The sequence below is a fragment of the Chlorocebus sabaeus genome, chromosome 6 (genome assembly GCF_047675955.1).
Source record: "Chlorocebus sabaeus isolate Y175 chromosome 6, mChlSab1.0.hap1, whole genome shotgun sequence".
NCBI classification, from domain to species: domain Eukaryota; kingdom Metazoa; phylum Chordata; class Mammalia; order Primates; family Cercopithecidae; genus Chlorocebus; species Chlorocebus sabaeus.
The window spans coordinates 14249851-14270682 of NC_132909.1; the positions used below are offsets into that span (position 1 = coordinate 14249851).

Consider the following 20832-nt stretch of genomic DNA (forward strand, 5'->3'; position numbering starts at 1 on the left):
CAGAGGTCACGGAGCCAGTAAGCTGCAGAGCCCTGGTTTGTACCAAGACAACTGGATGCAGGCGCATCCACTCTTAGTCACCAAGCCACACACTAGAAATGACAGTCTAGTACCCACAGCCACCATCCGACTTCCAGGAGTGTATCTGGTCTCCACCGAGCTATTGAGTTTTTTTAAGTTACTTCGGTTACCAATGTTGAAAAATGGGTAACTTCACATTAAAAAAATTGAAGTTTCTGGACTGTCTTGAAAATTCTAAGATCTGTATTGCTGAATCCCATGGGGACAGTAGTTTGTTGGTGCTGACTAGCAGTGACTTTCTGGAGGGGAGGCATTCACTCTTATGTGCCCGGTCACCACTGTCACATCTGGACACCGCAATCCTGCCTGCTTGGCCCTGAAGAGCATCTGCTTTTTTTTTTTTTTTTTAAATGTTGGGTTTTTGTTGTTGGTTTTTTTGTGATGGAGTCTCACTCTGTCACCCAGGCTGGAGTGTAGTGGCGTGATCTCGGCTAACTGCAGCCTCTGTATTCTGGGTTCAAGCGATTCTCGTGCCTCAGCCTCCTGAGTAGCTGGGACCACAGGCACGGCACTACTACCCCCGGCTAATTTTTGTATTTTTAGTAGAGATGGGGTTTCACCATGTTGGTCAGGCTGGTCTCAAACTCCTGACCTCAAATGATCCACCAGCCTTGGCCTCCCAAAGTGCTGGGATTACAGGTGTGAGCCACCATGTCCGGCCAACATTTGCATTTTTGACACCTATTACAGGATTTCAGACCAAAGCATTTTTCAAAACCCACATTTCTTATCCCAGAATCTCCAAACCTGACATTGATCCACGCTGAACTGACTTTCCTAGCCACTATAGCTTCGCATCATGGAACCTCAATCATCAGCAGAAATTCCGGGCTCGTTAAAACAACAGTGTCTTAGTCCGTTTGTGCGGCTGTAACGTAATACCTGAGACTGGGTAATTCATAAAGAACAAAGGTTAATTCCTCATAGTTCTAGAGACTAGGAAGTTCCAGGTCGGAACCAACAGATTTGGTGTCTTATTAAGGGTTGCTCTCTGCTTCCAAGTTGGTGCCGCCTTGCTGCATCCTTACACAGTGGAAGGTGGCAAAAAGGGACGAACGCTGTGTCCTCAGATGGTAGGAGAGATGGAAGGGGAGAAGGCCTAGCTACTTCCCTTGGGTCCTTTTATAAGGGCACTTACCTTGTTCATGAGGGCAGAGCCCTTGTGACTTCGCAATCTCCTAAAGGCCCCACGTCTGAATACTATCACATGGGATCTTAGGTTCCCAACATACGAATATTAGGGGGACACATACATTTAACCATAGCACATGGATAAGTGTGATCATAGGTTTTATTTCCTGGAGCAGCACCCCATCCTGTCTTCTGCCGTAAAACAGGATTTCTAAGGACAGATACAGAGAATTTCCATCGTTGGCAAATATTCCTAAGGATCACAAGAGACACTATAAATCAGGAGTTGGGTCATTCAGCCAGCACCCATTCAGGATATGGAATCAGGCCAGGCATTTCCCAAAGAGGATTTAATACAGGGAATAGTTACACAGGTGTTAGAAGGCTGAAAGTCAGCCAGACAACGGGGGCTCACGCCTGTAATCCTAACACTTTGGGAGATCGAGGTGGGCGGATTGTTTGAGCTCAGGAGTTCAAGACCAGCCTAAACAACGTGGTGAAACCCCGTCTCTACAAAAAATTAGCTGTTCATAGTAGTGCACACCCGTAGTCCCAGCTATAGGGAGGGAGGCGGAGGTGGGAGGATCATCTGAGCCCGAGGAGGTCAAGGCTGCAGTGAGCCGAGATTTTGCCACTGCACTCTATCCTGAGCTACACAGTGAGACCCTGTCTCAAGAAAAAAAAAAGAAAAAAAATGAAGGCCAGGTGCAGTGGCTCACACCTATAATCCCAGCACTTTGGGAGGCCCAGGTGGGCGGATCACTGGAGGCCAGGAGTCTGAGATCAGCCTGAGCAACATAGTGAAACCTCGTCTCTATTAAAAATACAAAAATTAGCCAGTTATAGTGGTGCACACCTGTAATCCCAGCTACTCGGGAGGCTGGGGCTGGAAAATTGCCTGAACCCAGGAGGCGGAGGCTTCAGTGAGCCGAGATCACGCCACTGCACTCCAGCCTGGGAGACAGAGCAAGACTCAAAAGAATTTAAAAGTGCACAGTTTTTTACTAACATGATGGCAGTGGTGCAGGTCGGGCCACAGGAGTCATGTTGACCTATTTTAAGTTTGAGATCTCCATTTGTTTATTCAAATGGTTATATCTTATGTCTGGGGTTTGGGCTGCAGATAAAAATGTGGAAGTCATCAGTGATGCTATTTAGAGAATCTGTGACGTCTGGAGAGAACAGGAAGCCCAGAGTGTACTTGGGCAGGCTGCTATCTTGGGAGAGCATGTGGGATTAGATCCTTAGGTTTGGGTTTAGGGGAGCCACTGTGGGGGTAGTGTGAAAATATCCGGGTTGGAAACTTCTGAGCGTTCACTAGGAGCCAGAGGAAATATCTGGCTCTTCATGAAGTTGGTATCTTGAAAAAAACTGATGGTCTACTAACTCCAACCAGTCTCCCTATAAGTCACCACAGCAAAGAGATCCAGGGTAGCCCTGTCCCAAAACACACACACACACACCCTACCTACCTACCTGGTAAAGGTGGTGGTTCCTAGGATCGAAATTTCTGCTTCCAGACTCAGAGTAGGTTGAATGTCTTATTAGACCAGGGGTTGGCAAACTTCTCCTGCAAAGGGCTAGATGGTAACTATTTTAAGTTTTGGAGGCCATAAGATCTCTGATGCAACTATGCAGATCTGCTGTTCTAGGCAAAAGCAGTCACCAACAATACATAAGTGAATGAATATAAAACTGTGTTCAAATAAAATTTTATTTGCAAAACCAGGCAGCAGGCTAGAGTTGGCCATAGTTTGCAGACCCCTGTCTTAGGCTGTAAATTCTGTTGCATGTGACAGAAACCCAGAATAATGAAGGCTTAAATTAGAACTTTCTTTCTTAGATAGCAATATGGAAGTGGGCTGATATGGTGGCTGTGCTCCCTGAAATTGACCAGAGACCCTGGCTCCTGCTGTCTTGTTGCTCTGCCATCCCATGTGTCGTTCTTGTCCTTATGGTCTGAGATGGCTGGATACTATGTCCGTATTACAGTTAGGAAGGTGGGAAAAAGGTATGTCCCTTTCTTTTCTTTTTTTTTAAAAAGAGTCTCGCTCTGTCACCCAGGCTGAAGTGCAGTGGCATGATCTTGGCTCACTGCAGCCTGTCTCCCAAATTCAAGCAATTCTCCTGCCTCAGCCTCCCAAGTAGCTGGGGTTACAGGTGTATGCCACCACACCTGACTAATTTTTGTATTTTTAGTAGAGATGGGGTTTCACCATGTTGGCCAGGCTAGTCTCAAACTCCTGACCTCAGGTGATCCACCAGCCTCAGCCACACAGAGTGCTGGGATTACAGGTGTAAGCCACTGTGCCCCGCCGTCCCTTTCTTAAGCTTGAGTGTTCTACCCAGGAATTTAGCCAGAATCAGTCACATGGCTACATCTAGCTGCAAAGGAATCTGGGAAATGTAGTCTTTTCAGCTACCATGTGCCTAGCTAAAAACTGAGAGACAGTGATCAGTCTACCACATCCACCTCACCTGGGCTTTAAAAACATCCCTCAACATAAACAGAGTCTATAAGTATATATATATATATATATTTTTTTTTTTTTTTTTTTGAGACGGAGTCTTGCTCTGTCGCCCAGGCTGGAGTGCAGTGGCCGGATCTCAGCTCACTGCAATCTCTGCCTCCCGGCTTCCCGCCATTCTCCTGCCTCAGCCTCCCAAGTAGCTGGGACTACAGGCGCCTGCCACCTCGCCCGGCTAGTTTTTTGTATTTTTTAGTAGAGACGGGGTTTCACCGTGTTAGCCAGGATGGTCTCGATCTCCTGACCTCGTGATTCACCCGTCTCGGCCTCCCAAAGTGCTGGGATTACAGGCTTGAGCCACCGCGCCCGGCCTATAAGTATTATATGCGGGGCATTGACCATTGTCTGCAAGTGCAGGGCAGGTAACTAAGGGGGTAAAACTGGCCTGGTGGGACTCATCTCCAGTTGAGGATGACACCCACTGTTCCCCTCCAGCCTGTTGTAGCTTCTGCCCTACCCCTGCTGACAATGTCACCCTAGGCTGGGCCTTTCAAGAGAGCTGAAAATAGGATCTTAATGGGAAATCTCCCAGTGTTGGCCAAATAAAACCCGAAACAGAAGGTATCTCCGTTTGATTCCAAACCAGTTTCCCCACAAAGCGAGGCCAACTCTGGCCTGAGTTCCCCCACCTGCCCACACCCTTATGTTCTCTGGAAATTCCCACTCAAAAGCCAGAGCTCCCTGTTTAGACATTTTAATATGGATGTTTTCTGTTTTTAGATACTATTCCTGTTAGCTTATTCATACCATTTCACCTACACATATGAAAAAATATTTCATGACCAGAATGATATACAAAATTATTTAAATGAGACATAAATTATCGGGGGACTAGTGCCATCTAGTGCCATGGCCCCTCTGAGTGAGGTTGGCAGGGGGTGGGAAAGAGACACAAGGACTCCAATTGCCACCCCCACTCAATTGGGGTCCAGCTCCCAACTGTGCTGCCCCATCCCCAAAAGCCCAAGTTGCTCCACATCTGGAACTCATCCGGTGGCATTACAGGCCAGCAACACCTCACCTTCCCTGCCCCCATTCAGGCAAAGGTCCAGGGCATTTTGCTTCCATTGCCCATGGCATCCATCTGGGAAGAATGAAGGGTGATGACACAGCCTGCAGCTAGGTGTTTAACTGGGAATAAGGGAGACACAAACCATTTCTCTCCCGCACTCCATTCCCTTTTTTTTTTTTTAACGAAAGATCTCGTTATTGTCTGATTTCACTGTCTCACGAAGGCCTTGTGTCCTCCAAAGACTGAAGCTCTAAATGAGAATCTTCTGGGTCCTCTTTATTAGGAGCCCTCTGCCTTCCCAGGGGAGGGAAGCAAATCCCTCAGGGCCCCCGGAATTCCTGCACCCCGTATCATGGGTGAGTCCTACTGGCCACAGAGCCACTTGTCACCACGGAGACGCTTAAGCTGCACTCAGAGCTCCCCTCGGGCATGCCGAATGTAGTGTTGATGCAGCCCTGCTTCCTGAGCAAAGTCCTGACCGCACTCTGTACAGGCGAAGGTGCCAGGAGGTGCACGGGCCTCATGCATCTGGCGGTGCCGCCTCAGAGACGCAGCCTGCCCAAAGGTCTTGCCACAGTCAGGACAAGGGAAGGTGGGCCGGGCAGTAGTGGTTGCAACCAGTGGGGTGGGCTTGGCGGCTGGACCGTGGCTGCGCTGGTGGGTGATTAAGGCTTTGGAGGAGGGGAAGGAGCGGGCGCAGGTGAAGCAGATGAAGAGGACCCCCTGCAGCTTCTGGGCCACGAAGTCCGCTGGGTGCTCCCGCTTCATGTGACGCTCCTGGAACTTGGAATCTGCGAAGGTGATGAGGCAGCGGGTGCACTTCGGGGCCCCCAGGTGGCCTGAGGGATGTGCGGAGAGGTCAGGGGAGGCCGGCAGGAGTCTCCAGGACCTCTCCTGAACCCCAGAATCATACCAACAATTAACATTGAGTGTGCTATGTGCTCGGTTCTATGCTAATGCTGGACAACCAAACAGGAGAACTGTTCTTGGACCTATTTTATGGATGAGCAAACTGAGATTCAAAGAGGTTAGGCAAGTTGCCCATAGTCAATGAGGCTAGGAAAGGAAATGGTGGAGCCAGGGTTGGAACCCAGAGAGTCAGCCTGCCCAACAGAGGGGTATGGTGATTACAGCACAGCCTTTGGAGCCAGACTGCCTGGGATTGAATCTCAGCTCCACCACTTCCTAGGCAATTACACCAGTTTCCTTATCTGGAAAATGGGCTAATAACAGTATCTACTCCATAGGACTGTTGGAAGGAATAAATGAATTGCTGTACAGTCATTTGCAATTATGACTAATGATAACAGAAATCCAGCCCGACATCCAGGATCTGGCCTGGTACTCACAGCTAGACCTTGGTGTTCTGTTGAACATAAATTTTCACAGAATATCAAGGACAGACAAGGTCATGCTATGACTAGAATGAATCAAGACAAGACTACATCATAATAATGTCTGAGCACAGACAAAATATGAATGCTGTCCAAGCAGAAAAATGACCAAACATCCTCCTATCCTGGCTCATGTGAATGTCTGCTGCTGCTTTATCAGTCAGAGCTTGAGCCTTGCCTTCTTCCTTCCTCCTTCTGGATAAGATTTATTACGATAGCCAATCACAGAATTGCCCCTGCTTCCTGGTAGCATCCAATCCACAGCAAAACAATTTTGCTCGCACATTCCCCAAAATCACCACCCACAAGCCCAAATCCTATGTCGTTTTTACTACTCTTAGTGAGACACCCCACAGTTCCCCCATGGTGTGTGTTCTTCATTGCAGTGAGAAATAAACCCAACGTGTTCAACTGCACGTGTGTTTCCGGTAGTCTCAGGCTCAAGGGCATTGAGACTACAGCTCTTGTTACAAATACCTCTCTCTGCCTCAGTTCCCAGTTTAAAGGGCCTATTATTAGAAGGACTGAATGAGATAATGAATGTTAAAATCGTTCATAATATGAGAATAAATACACCTCATAATAAAACAGCAGGAGGTGTTGCTATTACATGGCAAACTGGCTACCATCATTAACCCCTAGCTTTCCCCTTTGCTGCAGTTAATCCCATAACCACCCTGTGAGGTGGATAGTGCCACCCTCTTTTGACAGTCAGGGAAACCAAGGCTCAAGTTACACTGAAAGTCTAGGACAGAGTTGGGACCAGAATCTTGGGGCTTTTCTCCCAATAGAACCATTCCCAGCCACGTCTCCAACCCAAGCCTCTCTTGGAAGCCACCCTATCCCTCTGAATGCATAAGCATTGCAATCCTGCTTATGTGGCCAGAGGAGGGTGAGTACTCTGGCCACATAAGCCGGTGTGAGGAGATGCACTTCCTGCTAGGGCAGCTCAGGGACCATTACAGCCCCTTCTCAACAGGCAAAACTCTGTGGCGCCTTGGACACTGAAGTGCCCCAGAGATGATCTTAGCATCAGCTCCTGCACCCCACCCTCCTCTAGCCAGCCAGCCATGTGTACTCACAGATGTTGCCTCCTGGGCTCTGGAGACTTCTCTCCTTGGGTGAATCCTGCTGCTTCATGTTCTCTTCAGAGTTCGGGTCCTCCATGGTGCTGGGACCCTTCTAGTCAGGAGAGAAGCGTGCATGAGTGAAGCTGTTCATCTGTTACCAGTCTTAGAGGGCACCCTAAGTCTATGACCTTTGACATCGCCAGAGGCTCTCCTTGCCTGCCTTTGACCCTTACGACATACTATCTCCTTGAACTCTAATTGATGGAGTTCTTGCTAAGAGAAGCTTCAAACCTCCCAAAAGACTTCCTGGGTTTGGGACTCAGAGTCTTTTCACTGGTGTGACCTATGACCTGCTGCATCAAACTAACTCCCTGAACTCAGCGTGGGAGTCTTGATCTTTGACACCAGCGTCATCCCAGTCTCAAGTGTCTTGGGGCAGGTAGTGATACCCACCCTTTATTCCAGTTCTTCCCGGGAAACATCCTCTGACATCCTGTGATTTTTGTTCCGCCCAGAGCCCCCGCCTCCCACGCGCACTAGCAGCTGCTATCCCGCTACCCTCAAGCGCTGCCTACAGGTTCCTGCTCCCAGGCCTCAGTTTTCCTCCGTACAGCAGAGGGCTGCCTTTCGCTGCGCCTGTCAGTCGCTCGCTACAGCCTCGCCACCCAGAGAGAAGTGGGATAGCCCACTCAGTCTCAGGGCCCCCGTGGTTTCCGCGCCCTTTTGCCAGATGAGCCTCTCGGAGCCGAGATCCCGGATTTGCCATCCGGCAGTAGTATAGTCGCACCAGTCCGGTCCTCAAAATAACGGGAGGGGTCCTTCTCTGCACTATGGTGCGTCATGATGACGTTTAGCCTCCCGCGGCGTAGGTACCAAAGCTTTTTGCGCAAGTCTGAGGCGCTCGTGGCGCGCAGGCGCGTTGACTCCTTCATTGTTCCAGGCCCCGAGGCCGCCGAACAGGGGCGTGAGCACTTCGGCCGTTCTGCGCAGGCGCTGAGAAGGGCTGGCTCTCTGCGGTAGCGCTTCCAAGACACACCCCCTTGGAAGAGGGAGTGACGTCAGGTTAAAGCTACTGGGACGCGTCCCGGCATCTTTAAATCACCGCGCCCTGGCCTCTTCGGCCTCCGTCCGCTGCGGCCCAGAGGTCGGGCTTCTCAGCTGCTGACCCACCGCCACCGACTGCGCTCATCTCGTGGTTCGGCTTTTTGCTCGGTTTGTGATGTGGAAGGGGGAAGGGGAAGGATAAAAATAACAATGTGTCCGAGGGAGGAGGGACTGGAAGCCAGATTTCTGAGGTTTTATTTTTATTTATTTATTTTTGAGAGAGTGTCTTGCTTTGTCGCCTGGGCTGGAGTGCGGTGGTGTGATCACTGCCCACTGCAGCCTGCAACTCCTGGGCTCAAGCGATCCTCCTGCCGCAGCCTTCCGAGTAGCTGGGGCTACCGGCGCACGCCACCATGGCCCGGCTAAATTTTATTTTTTTGTGGAGACGGAGACTCTACCAGAGAGTCCCACATGTTGGCCAGGCTGGTCCCGAATTCCTGGCCTCAAGCGATCCTCCCGCCTCGGCCTCCCAAAGCACTGGGATTACAGGCATGAGCCACCGCGCCTGATTTCAGAGTTTTTGAAGCAGAAAGGGAAACGTTTCCGTCTAGAAAGAGGGCGGACAGACAGGGCACCTGGAATCCCTGGGGAATAGGGTCTGGGCTCTGGATTTTTTAGGTCCTGGAGAGAGACACTCAAGAACCGAAGGGGACTGGGGGGAGGACTGAGGCCTGGGTTCCGAGTGGGGCGGCTAGGAAAGGAAAAGGCAAGGTGCTCCCTGACCCAGGTCTTCACCCGTTGCTTTCCAGCCATGCCTCCGCCGCAGGGTGACGTGACCGCCTTGTTCCTGGGGCCTCCTGGCTTGGGGAAGTCCGCGCTGATCGCAGCGCTGTGCGATAAGGATGTGGAGACGCTCGAGGCCCCCGAGGGACGGCCTGACTCCGGGGTTCCCAGCCTAAGAGCTGCGGGCCCAGGCCTTTTTCTGGGCGAGCTGAGCTGCCCACCTGCAACGCCGGGGCCCTGGGCGGCGGAAGCCAACGTGCTGGTACTGGTGCTGCCCGGACCCGAGGGGAACGGGGAACCCTTGGCTGCAGCCCTGGGAGAGGCAGCGCGGGCCGCCCTGGCCCGAGGGACCCCGCTACTGGCTGTGCGGAACCTCCGTCCTGGGGATTCACAGACTGCAGCCCAGGCCCGTGATCAGACAGCAGCTCTGCTGAACAGCGCGGGGTTGGGAGCTGCGGATCTGTTTGTGCTACCGGCGAACTGCGGCAGCAGCGACGGCTGCGAGGAGCTAGAGCGCCTCCGGGCGGCGCTGCAGAGCCAGGCAGAAGCGCTGCGGAGGTGAGTGCTTTCTGGCTTGGTCCCTTAGTTGAGACCCTACACACCTAGGTCCTATTTGAGATCCATGAGATCCCTCCCCCAGTGAGTTTGGGGCAAAGAGCTTAGCTCTATTATTTTTTTTTTCCCCGAGGGACAGGGTCTCGCTACGTTGACTGGGTTGAATTTGAACTCCTGGCCTTAAGCAATACTCCCGCCTCAGCTTCCCAAAGTGCTAGGATTACAGGCGTGAACCACCACACCCGGCCTTTTTTTTTTTTTTTTTTTGAGACAGGGTCTCACTCTATCGCCCAGGCTGGAGTGCAGTGCTGCTATCCTAGCTCACTGAGGGCCTCCACCTCCTGGACTCAAATGATCCTCCTGCCTCAGCCTCCAGAGTAGCTAATAGGACAGGCTGCAAAACAGGATCTCACTGTTTCCCCAGGCTGGTCTTAAATTCTTGGCCTCAAGCCATGCCCCCACCCAGGCTTCCCAAAGCCCTAGGATTAAAAGGGAAAATCTTAACACTTTATTTGCTGGGGCCCTGAGGCTCCTTTTTCTAGGCCCTGCCCCAAGCAAGGTGATCCACCCTCCCTGGCCTCCCAAAGTGCTGGGATTACAGGCGTGAGACACTTTGCCCAGCCTCCTGGAAGATTTTACCTGAAAACTCTTAATTCTTGAACCCTCCCCACCATCAGTTTAGTTTTCAAGTGACCTAAAGCCACACCAGCAATGAGGATCTTGGGGCATCCTCATCCACCTACTTTCTGCAGCTCTCTCTCGTTTCTGTGCCCACTTGCTGGCTACCTCCTGAATTTGCTCTACCACCTGCCAGCCTCCTCATTTTACAGACTTTAAAATGAGGCTCAGAGAGGGACAGTCCCTTGTCCTAGTACACTATCATCTTTTTTCCTTAGCCTCACCTGGTGGGGAGTCACCTTAGCCACTCCCCCTTGGTAAGAACTAGTAGATGAAATTTCTCCCCTCACTGACCCTTCTTAGGCCCAGCCTCTGAAAAGAGTGCCTTGGCGACCTTGTCTGCCTCAAATAGTGCTGGACTTGTGTTTAGGCCACAATACAGTTGCCATTCTTTGTTCTAGGCCCCACCCTCTGTGAGCTTTGTCCCACCCAGCACAGCCGACCCTTGGAAAAGCCCCGCCCCCAAATACTGTATTCCATGGAAGTCTTAGCCCAATCCCCATTTTAGGCTAGAGTGGGAAACCTGACCTTAAGTCCACCTGTCCAATAATCAAGACTCCATTATTGCTTGAAGCCCCGCCCATATCATCATGGCCCCTCCCCATCTGGTTTCTATTTGCTGTGCCGTCAGTCTGGCCCTTCCCTTTCCTATCCCTGCCCCATTCTGGGATCATTAGGAAAGCTCCGCCCTTGTCGTTCATAGCCCAGTCCATGTCACCCAGCCCCTCTTCTGCCTTTGACCCTGACCCTTCTTGTCCCCACAGGCTCCTGCCCCCGGCCCAGGATGGCTTCGAGGTGCTGGGTGCAGCAGAGCTGGAGGCTGTGCGTGAGGCCTTTGAGACCGGCGGCCTGGAGGCTGCGCTGTCGTGGGTGCGCTCAGGCCTGGAGCGCCTGGGCAGCGCACGGCTAGACCTGGCCGTGGCCGGCAAGGCTGACGTGGGCCTTGTGGTGGACATGCTGCTTGGATTGGATCCTGGCGACCCAGGTGCTGCGCCTGCTTCGGCGCCCACAGGGCCCACTCCCTTCCCGGCCCCAGAGCGCCCGAATGTGGTGCTCTGGGCTGTGCCTCTGGGCCCCACGGGCACTGCCACCACCGCGGCCGCAGCCTCTCACCCAACGCACTACGACGCCCTCATCCTCGTCACCCCTGGGGCCCCCACTGAGAAGGACTGGGCCCAGGTCCAGGCCTTGGTGCTACCAGATGCGCCTCTTGTCTGCGTGCGCACAGACGGCGAGGGCGAGGATCCGGAGTATTTGGGAGAAGGCAAGATGGAGAAACCCAACGGCGAGAGCTTAAAGAACGCAGGCGGAGGGGGATTGGAGAATGCACTCAGTAAGGGAAGGGAGAAATGTAGCGCTGGATCACAGAAAGCAGGCAGCGGGGAAGGTCCTGGGAAAGCTGGCAGCGAGGGTTTGCAGCAGGTTGTCGGCATGAAGAAATCAGGTGGTGGCGACTCAGGGCGGGCCGCCGTGTTAAGCCCGGAGGACGAGACGTGGGAGGTGTTGGAGGAGGCACCTCCGCCAGTGTTCCCCCTACGGCCTGGTGGACTCCCAGGGCTATGCGAATGGCTGCGGCGAGCGCTCCCCCCAGCCCAGGCAGGGGCGCTGCTGCTGGCACTGCCACCAGCATCTCCCAGCGCTGCCCGAACCAAGGCTGCGGCGTTGCGGGCCGGGGCGTGGAGGCCAGCTCTGCTGGCTAGTCTGGCGGCGGCGGCGGCACCACTCCCAGGGCTGGGCTGGGCATGCGACGTGGCACTTCTGCGGGGTCAGCTGGCGGAGTGGCGACGGGGCCTGGGACTGGAACCCTCGGCACTGGCTCGACGTGAGCGTGCCCTGGGCCTGGCTCCTGGGGAGCTGGCAGCGCGCGCTCATTTCCCAGGCCCGGTGACGCGCGCTGAGGTCGAAGCAAGGCTGGGCGCCTGGGCGGGCGAGGGCACTGCTGGGGGCGCAGCACTGGGTGCTCTCTCCTTCCTGTGGCCTGCGGGTGGCGCAGCGGCGACAGGTGGCCTGGGCTACCGAGCGGCTCACGGCGTACTGCTGCAGGCTCTGGATGAGATGCGGGCTGATGCTGAGGCTGTGCTGGCACCCCCTGTGCCTGCCCAGTGAGAGGTGGGAGGGGGCTTGAGGGTCCAGACTCTGGCAGGGGATGCCTGGGCTTAATCCTGAGTGCTTGAAAGGGATGTGGACTCTGATTTCTAGCTGGAATGTGTGACTTCTCATCACCTGGATTCAGAGAGTCGGGGGGACAGGAATCCTAATTTCTTTCTTTCTTTTCTTTTTTTTTTTTGAAACGGAGTCTCTTGTTGCCCAGGCTGGAGTGCAATGGCGCGATCTCGCTCACTGCAACCTCTCCCTCCCAGGTTCAAGTGATTCTCCTGCCTCAGCGTCCCGAGTAGCTGGAATTACAGGTGCCTGCCACCAAGCCTGGCTAATTTTTGTATTTTTAGTAGCCTGTTGGCCAGGCTGCCCTTGAATTCCTGACCTCAGGCGATCCACCCGCCTGGGCCTCCCAAAGTGCTAGGATTACAGGCGTGAGCCACCGTGCCCTGCCAGGAATCCTGATTTCTTTGGGAACCATGGTGCATGACATCCAGACCCTTCTGTCCTGAAGGGAGTTGGTGGCCCAGAGTCTAGCAGGGACTATGTCTTTGTCTTCTAGGGAGTAGAAACTGGAGTTGCTGGATGTTTAGTCCTCCACGGGAGGGGAATAGAAGTCCTGTTTCCTAATTGGTGGGGAGGTGTCCATGACTGGTACCTAAACTCCAGTATAGGGGAGGGAGACCTGAGTGCCCCAGGGAGCTGGAACTTTTGGGCTTCAGAGCCTCAGAGGGAAACAGGGTCTAGATTTCTCTGGGGGAGAAAGCCTGCACACAGGTCCCCAAGGAGCAGTGGGTTTTGAGTCTTGATGGGGTGGCGGAGGCCTCTGGGGTCTCAGACTCCAGGGTTCTAAGATGGCCGTGGACCTTGGTTCCTAATTCTTGGGTAAGGGGAAGTCTGCATCTGAAGGACGGATCAGGGGGCTTATGGGAGAAAGCTGGAGACTTCTTGATCTCTCCTGGGGAGTGGATGGGTTTCTATAATTGCCTTCCAAAAGTATGTAGGGAGGTTGGTCCCACAAAAATGAGGTGAGGTGGGTAAGAGGTCTGGGCATGGTGGGCTCTAGAAGTAGCCAGGGACCAGGAAGGAGGCCTTCTGGGTGTGGAAGGGCAGGAAAGAATACCTCAGAGACAGCTCCTCCAAACCTTGTATTGGGATCCCGGCAACTGCCTCTGTGAGTGTGACTGGGAAGGGATATGACTGCCTTCATCTTCTAGGTGCTGAGCAATTCAGATGATCTCTGGGGAGTCTGTTTCTCTGTCTCTTTTCTTTAGGAAAAGAGTCTGTTTCTCTCTTTTTTTGGCCTTGGTGTTTTGTGCAACTTCCTTTTTGGAAGAGCAGCTGTACTGCGGCATTGGTCCAAACACTTCTGTATGGACACCTTAGGTATCCCCAAGAGACTCTGCTTTCTGATGTACATAGAGGGTACTGCGCTGAGCCAGGGGCCCACCAAATGGGTGGCCAGGCATTCAAGACCATGGGAATATGCCAGGAGTGAATGAAGCAAAGGCAGAAACCACAGTGCCTGGAATGTTCTAGGCTGCTAGCCACATGTAGGGGAAAAGCTGCAGGTTACAGAATTCTTCAGTGTCAAAAACAGAAAAGGAGGATCTGAGAATCCAAGCGATAGAATCCCTTTTGTTGTAGACAGAAAGAGCAAAGTCCAGAGGGCAGGCTTGAGGCCCTGAGGGTCTGGCCCTTGCTTATTCTCATTCCCTGCCCCTTCCCACTCCTGTCCAGACTGATAGGCTTTCCTTCTTTTTTTTATTTTTTATTTTTTTGAGATGGAGTCTCGCCCTGTCACGCAGCCTGGAGTACAGGCTCACTTGTGATCACCGCTCACTTCAATCTCCTGCTCCCAGCTTCAAGCGATTCTCCTGCCTCAGCCTCCCGAGTATCTGAGATGACAGGCATGTGCCACCACACCTGGCTAATTTTTGTAGTTGAGTAGAGAAGAGGTTTCACCCTGTTGGCCAGGCTGGTCTCAAACTCCTGACCTCAGGTGATCTACCCGCCTCAGCCTCCCAAAGTGCTGGGATTACACGTGTGAGCCATCATGCCCACCTGACTTTCTTTCTGATGCCTGAGTGGCCACCTTGAGTCCTGCCTGGGGACCCTTGCACCTGCTGTTCTCTTTCCTTCAAGGCTCTGCTCACAACTTCCTGTTCTACTCTCAAACCTTCCTGTGACTCGCTCAGTCAGATCTCAGCTCACATATCCCCTCAGGGAGGCCTTCGCCTCCCTGACCACCCTATCTGAAGTAGCTCACATCCCCCCATTCATTTCGGCCAGTTGAGTTTCCTTGTAGCAATTATTACTGTCAAAAATGATCTTATTTATTTACCTATTTATTGGCTTTTGACCCATTGCCTGTCCTGTTCTCTGTTGTTCCCCCAGTATCTAGAACAATAGGTGCTTCGTAAATATTTTTTACTATTATTATTTTAGAGACAGGGTCTTGCTCTGTTGCCTAAGCTGGAATACAGTGGGATGATCGTGGCTCAGTGCCACCTCCAACTCCTGCGCTCAAATGATCCTCCCACCTCTGCCTACAGAGTAGCTGGGACTGTAGGTACACAGCACCAAATTTTTTGTAGAGACGGGTTCTAGCTTTGTAGCCCACACTAGTGTTGAACTCCAGGCCTCAAGTGATCCTCCTGCCTTGATGGGATTGCGGGTGTGAGCCACCACACCCAGCCTACATGTTTATTTCATTGATCAGTGTCAGAACTAGGATTGAAATTTCGATTGTTGATCCCTTGCCACAAGATAGGAAAATGGAGCAAGATAAGGAGAAACAAGCATTTAATTGGAGAGAACACCCTCGTCTGAGGTCAGGGGCCTGGGAAGCAAGCGCAACTTTGCCACTGTCACTGTGTGTTACTTGGACAGTGCCTTATTTTCCCATCTGTGAAATGAAAGGACTGGACAAGAACCTTCAAGAGTTTTGAGATCCTGTCTCGCTTAGAAGCTGAAGACAAGGGTGACTGATCCAAGGGGAGATACTCAAGGGATGGTACCACTGTCCTCCCCACTGCTGACACAATTTGTCCCATCAAAGTTGAGTTATCTACTATGGGGAAGAGCACTTGGTTCTATACTGAATGGCTCCAGGCATTTCCATGAAAGCTCTTTCAGCTTTAGGGGAAGAATATTCATCCATATCTGTAATATCCACTACACCTCTTTACCCCCTCATATTAGTGTCTAAGCCCTGCAATCAGGCATGTCAGCCACGTGATGGAATGGGAGAGCTGCAGGGCAGCACTGTCCAGTAGAAGCAAAATGCAAGCCACGTATATGTCATTTTAAGTTTTCTTTTCTTTTCTTTTCTTTTTTTTTTTTCAGATGGAGCTTCACTGTGTCACCCAGGCTGGAGTGCAGTGGCAATATCTCGGCTCACTGCAGCCTCCGCCTCCCAGGTTCAAGTGATTCTCTTGCCTCAGCCTCCTGAGTAGCTGGGATTACAGGCATATGCCACCATGCCTGGCTAATTTTTGTATTTTTAGTAGAGATGAGGTTTCACCATGTTGGTCAGGCTGGTCTCGAACTACTGACCTCAGGCCACCCGCCTCGGCCGCCCAAAGTCCTGGGATTACAGGTGTGAGCCATCACGCCCAGCTAATTTTTATATTTTTATTTTATTTATTTATTTATTTATTTATTGGAGACAGAGTCTTGCTCTGTCACCCAGGCTGGAGTGCAGTGGTGCGATCTTGGCTCACTGCAATCTCAGCCTCCCAAGTAGCTGGGATGACAGGCACGCACCATCACGCCCAGCTAATTTTTGTATTTTTAGTAGAGATGGGGTTTCACTGTGTTGGCCAGGCTGGTCTTGAACTCCTGACCTCAGGTGATCCATTGGCCTCATCCTCCCAAAGTGCTGGGATTATAGGCATGAGCCACCACACCCAGCCTAATTTTTATATTTTTAGTAGAGATGGGGTTTCAGCACATTGGCTAAACTGGTCTTGAACTCATGGCCTCAAGTTATCTGCCCACCTCAGCCTCCTAAAGTGCTCAGATTACAGCCAAGTTTTCTGATAGCCACATTAGAGAAGTAAAAGGAAACAGGTTAAATTCATTTTAACATGTTTTACTTAACCCAATGTATCCAAAATAGCTTTCAACATATCGTCGTTTTTTGTTTTTTGTTTGTTTGAGATAGTGCTTCGCTCTGTTGCCCAGGCTGGAGTGCAGTGGCACAATCTCAGTGCACTGCAACCTCCACCTTCCGGGTTCAAGTGATTCTCCTGCCTCAGCCTCCCGAGTAGCTGGGATTACAGGCACCCGCCACCATGCCCGCTAATTTTTGTATTTTTGGTTAGAGATGGGATTTCGCCATGTTGGCTGGGCTAGTCTCAAACTCCTGACCTCAAGTGATCTGCCCACCTTGGCCTCCCAAAGTACTAGGATTACAGGCGTGAGCCACCGCGCCTGGCATCATCGGTGTTTAAATGAGTTATGTTACATTCTTTTATGCTGTCTTCAAAATCTGGTGTATATTTTACACTTACACCAAATCTCAATTACCATGATACATTTTCATCCAAAATGCTTGACCTGTTTTTCAATTTCATAAAATTCATAGTTGGAGAAGTAGATTTACATATCCAAGTTGTTCCAATTATATAATAGTTTTCCAAAAACTGAGATGGGTGTCAATTTTTTTTTTTTGAGATGAAGTCTCACTCTGTCGCCCAGGCTGGAGTGCAGTGGTGTGATCTCGGCTCACTGCAAGCTCCGCCTCCCGGGTTCATGCCATTCTCCTGCCTCAGCCTCCTGAGTAGCTGGGACTATAGGCGCCCGCCACCACGCCCGGCTAATTTTTTGTGTTTTTAGTAGAGACGGGGTTTCACCATGTTAGCCAGGATGGTCTCAGTCTCCTGACCTCGTGATCCGCCCGCCTTGGCCTCCCAAAGTGCTGCGATTACAGGCGTGAGCCACCGCGCCCGGCCGAGTGTCAATGTTTTTTAAGTAGAGATGCGGGTCTTGTTACATTGACCAAGCTAGTGGGTTTTTTTGTTTTGTCTGTTTGGTTTTGTTTTGTTTTGAGACAGAGTCTCACTTTGTCACCCAGGCTGGAGTGCAGTGGGCATGACCTTGGCTCACTGCAACCTCTGCCTCCCAGGTTCAACTGATTCTCTTGCATCAGCCTCCTGAGTAGCTGGGACTACAGGTGTGTGCCACCATGCCCGGCTACTTTTGATATTTTTCTTAGAGACAGGGTTTCACCACACTGGCCATGCTCATCTTGAACTCCTGACCTCAGTCTATCTGCCCACCTCAGCCTCCTGAAGTGCTAGGATTACATACATAAGCCATCACGCCTGCCACCAATCTGGTTTTGAACCCCTGGCCTCAAGTGATCCTCCCACTTCAGCCTTCCAAAGTGCTGGTATTACAGGCATGGGAGACCACACCTGGCCTCAGCTGTTCAATTAAAAGTAAATAAAACTTAAAATTCTACGTTTCATTGGCAGTAATGCAATGTTAATACAGAGTAGCCACATGTGGTTAGTGGCTACAGTATTGGACAGTGCAGGTACAGAATACTTCTATCAACATAGAAAATTCTATCAGTCTAGCTCTAGGGGCAGATAGTCCTTCTACTGACTTGGGCAAGTCACTCCACAAATGGCATCTACCTCACATGGTTATGGTGAGAATTCAGCGTGTGTATGTATATGCATGCATACAACATGCATACACACACATAACAGTGCACCCTTTCCTGAAAAGCCTGACACAGGGAGCTCAGACATGAGTGCCACCCACCCCTGGGCAGCACCAAGATGGCTCTAGTCCGGGCACCTTTGTCTCAGCCCCATGCCTTTGCTCGGAGTGTGCTCCTCATTTTTCTGCCACTTTGACTCTGTCTCTGATTTGGTCCTGTCTGACATCACTGCTATATGCTTTGCTGCTCTCAATTTCCTCTGCCCTCATGCCAGCAGGAGTCATGCCAGAGATCATATCTGAGAAAGCAAGACAATTTTGTGTGTGTGTGTCTGTGCCCATAGAGGAGTGCTGGTTGTGTTGATATAGTTGTAGATTGGTTGTGTTTACATCGTTGTATATATTGACATGCTTGAGTGTTATGACTTCTTTTGGGGGTGGTCGCCTTTTAAATCATGACTTTTGATGGGATTGAATTTTAGTCTTTGTGAAGACATAAGTAGGCATTTGTCTCTGGGAGCATCCGAGCAGAAAAGACTAAGACTCCCTTGTAGACAGATCACTGGCCTGCATTGGAGTGTGTCTGCATGGCACCACAGGGCTGGAAGACCCTTGGAGGCAGGAATTCAAGGAAATGTATGATGAATTTTGGCACCGCCATCAGAAGCAGAACAGGCATGGAAAATTTGGGTGAGTGGACGAGACAACCTCATCACCACAGCAGAGTTCCATACATTCCTGAACAATGATGGAGGGATTTGTATCCACTGCAGTGGGGAACCATGAAGGACACATCAAGGGTGTGGTTGGCCTATGGTGCTCTTTGGAGGAATGAATAAAAATGAATAGAAATCCTAATGCGTGTCTGTTCTTTTGGAGTTTGAGGGAAAAGAAAGATCCTTGAGATTTTGACTGGGCTGGAAACCTAGACTCCAGCATTTGGGCATAGGAGGGATGGTGGGGAATCTGCTGGGAAAAGACTGGGCTGTGATCAAGAGAATTTATCGGTATCTGAGTTTTGCCACCTTGGAAGGAGTGCAGGCCGACTTACTGTTTAAACATTGGGAGCTTATGATGGTAAAGCGCCTTAGCTCTGGAGCCAGCTGTACCCATTAATGACCCCAATTGGGCCAGCCTTTCTGTAGCCATGCCCTTGGATTGTTGCTCTCCTTCTAGACTTGACTATGTGGTTTGCTTCAGCCACTAGAACAATAGCAAACATGATACAAGCAGAGGCTTGAAAAGTACTTAAGCAGCCGGGTGCGGTGGCTCACACCTGTAATCCCAGCACTTTGGGAGGCCGAGGCGGGCGGATCATAAGGTCAGGAGATCAAGACCATCCTGGCTAACACAGTGAAACCCTGTCTTTACTAAAAATGCAAAAAATTAGCCGGGTGTGGTGGTGCACACCTGTAGTCCCAGCTACTCGGGAGGCTGAGGCAGGAGAATAGCTTCAACCTGGAAGGTGGAGGTTGCAGTGAGCTGAGACTGCACCACTGTACTCCAGCCTGGGCAACAGAGTGAGACTTCGTCTCAAAAAAAAAAAAAAGTGCTTATGCACTGGGACTTCCTCTTTTGCTCCCCTTGGTACCCCTACCACCACTGCCACATCCAAACCCCAGGCTGGCTGAGCATGGTGGCTTATACCCATAATCCCAGCACTTAGGGAGGCAAAGGGAAGAATTTCATGAGCCCAGGAGATCGAGACCAGCTTGGGCAACATGGCAAGACCCCCATCTCTACAAAAAAGCAATGACAACAAAATTAGCCAGATGTGGTGGTGTGTGCCTGTGGTCCCAACTACATGGGGGAGGCTGAGGCAAGCAGATTGTTTGAGCCCAGTCGAGGCTGAAGTGAGCTATGATGGCTCCACTGCACTCCAGCCTGGGTGACAGAGCAAGACAATGTCTAAAACAATAAGAAGAAGGAAAGAAAAAGAAAAGACCTGGACTAACCTGCTGGGTAATAAAGAGAAAAGAGACACATGGCCCAGTCATCCTGGATCCCCACCACCCATAGCCAACCGACCTCTGGAACAGAGCTCCCTAGCTGATAGGCAGCTGAACCCTGCTGAGACCAGCGAAACAACTGCCCAGCTGATCCCAGACCAAGTGGCAACCCAGAGAATCATCAACTGAATAGGTGATTGTTCTAAACCACTAAATTTTGGAGTGGTTTGTTATGTAGCAAAAGCAGCTAATAACAGACTTGTTCTCTCTGTGTGTGATGTGGTCTCTTTCTGCCCAACAACATGACTCAGTGATTAAAATCTTAAACTCTGCCACTTTTTAGCTGTGGGACCTCCAATGTGACAGCCCTCTGAGCCTCCGATGTCTCCTGAAAACAGGGATGCGAATAATAGTGCCTATCACATACAGTGGTGAAAATAAAATGAAAAACAGCTTCTAAGGGGTCATGGTGGTCATTTGTGCTGTTAATGAAACACGTCCAGTTCTCTGCCTTCTGACCTTGGGGCAGGATCTCACTTCCTGGTCCCCATGTGGCCAGGTGGGCCATGTGACTAACTCCATCCAGTGACTTGTATTAAGTCACTTCTGGATCACAGCGTGTGATTACCCATGGTAAACTTCCCGTGACACAGAAATTGGCCACATTCAAATTGGTGGATGCTTTATTTATTTATTTATTTATTTATTTATTTATTTATTTATTTAAGACAGGGTCTCTGTCACCTAGGCTGGAGTGCAGTGGCAAGATCTCAGCTCACTGCTGCCTCCACCTTCCAGACTCAAGCAATCCTCCCGCCTCAGCCTCCCAGGTAG

At 51.1% G+C, this 20832-nt stretch overlaps 2 protein-coding genes across 6 annotated transcripts; one reads left to right on the top strand and one right to left on the bottom strand.

Annotated features, from left to right (window-relative positions):
• Nucleotides 1-1354: 1354 nt before the first annotated feature.
• Nucleotides 1355-8021, bottom strand: ZNF576 (zinc finger protein 576). Of its 4 annotated transcripts, none has more exons than XM_007997040.3 (3): nucleotides 7828-8021; nucleotides 7229-7328; nucleotides 1355-5591 (listed from the first exon to the last, which is right to left on the bottom strand). In XM_007997040.3, the coding sequence occupies exons 2-3, from the start codon at nucleotides 7311-7313 to the stop codon at nucleotides 5164-5166; spliced, it is 513 nt and encodes a 170-aa protein (XP_007995231.1). In that variant the 5' UTR covers nucleotides 7314-7328; nucleotides 7828-8021; the 3' UTR covers nucleotides 1355-5163. The 4 variants fall into 4 exon arrangements, with proteins under 4 accessions (XP_007995231.1, XP_007995230.1, XP_007995229.1 ...); XM_007997039.3 differs by having other exon boundaries at nucleotides 7792-8021; XM_007997038.3 differs by lacking the exon at nucleotides 7828-8021 and adding an exon at nucleotides 7670-7819 and having other exon boundaries at nucleotides 7229-7325.
• An 84-nt stretch (nucleotides 8022-8105) lies between these two features.
• On the top strand, nucleotides 8106-18907 carry IRGQ (immunity related GTPase Q). 2 transcript variants are annotated; one of them, XM_007997036.3, is made up of 3 exons: nucleotides 8106-8408; nucleotides 9070-9601; nucleotides 11041-18907. In XM_007997036.3, exons 2-3 carry the CDS (start codon nucleotides 9072-9074, stop codon nucleotides 12380-12382), a joined length of 1872 nt encoding a protein of 623 aa, XP_007995227.3. In that variant the 5' UTR covers nucleotides 8106-8408; nucleotides 9070-9071; the 3' UTR covers nucleotides 12383-18907. The 2 variants fall into 2 exon arrangements, with proteins under 2 accessions (XP_007995227.3, XP_007995226.3); XM_007997035.3 differs by having other exon boundaries at nucleotides 8108-8428.
• The last annotated feature ends 1925 nt before the right edge of the window (nucleotides 18908-20832 follow it).

What these genes read in the sequence shown, in the direction of transcription:
- IRGQ (XM_007997036.3), top strand. Translation starts at nt 9,072, where the DNA reads ATGCCTCCGCCGCAGGGTGACGTGACCGCCTTGTTCCTGGGGCCTCCT. An exon ending in CAGGCAGAAGCGCTGCGGAG is followed by an intron (nt 9,602 to 11,040) that starts GTGAGTGCTTTC and finishes TTGTCCCCACAG; the next exon opens with GCTCCTGCCCCCGGCCCAGG.
- ZNF576 (XM_007997040.3), bottom strand. Translation starts at nt 7,313, where the DNA reads ATGGAGGACCCGAACTCTGAAGAGAACATGAAGCAGCAGGATTCACCC. An exon ending in GAGCCCAGGAGGCAACATCT is followed by an intron (nt 5,592 to 7,228) that starts GTGAGTACACAT and finishes CACATCCCTCAG; the next exon opens with GCCACCTGGGGGCCCCGAAG.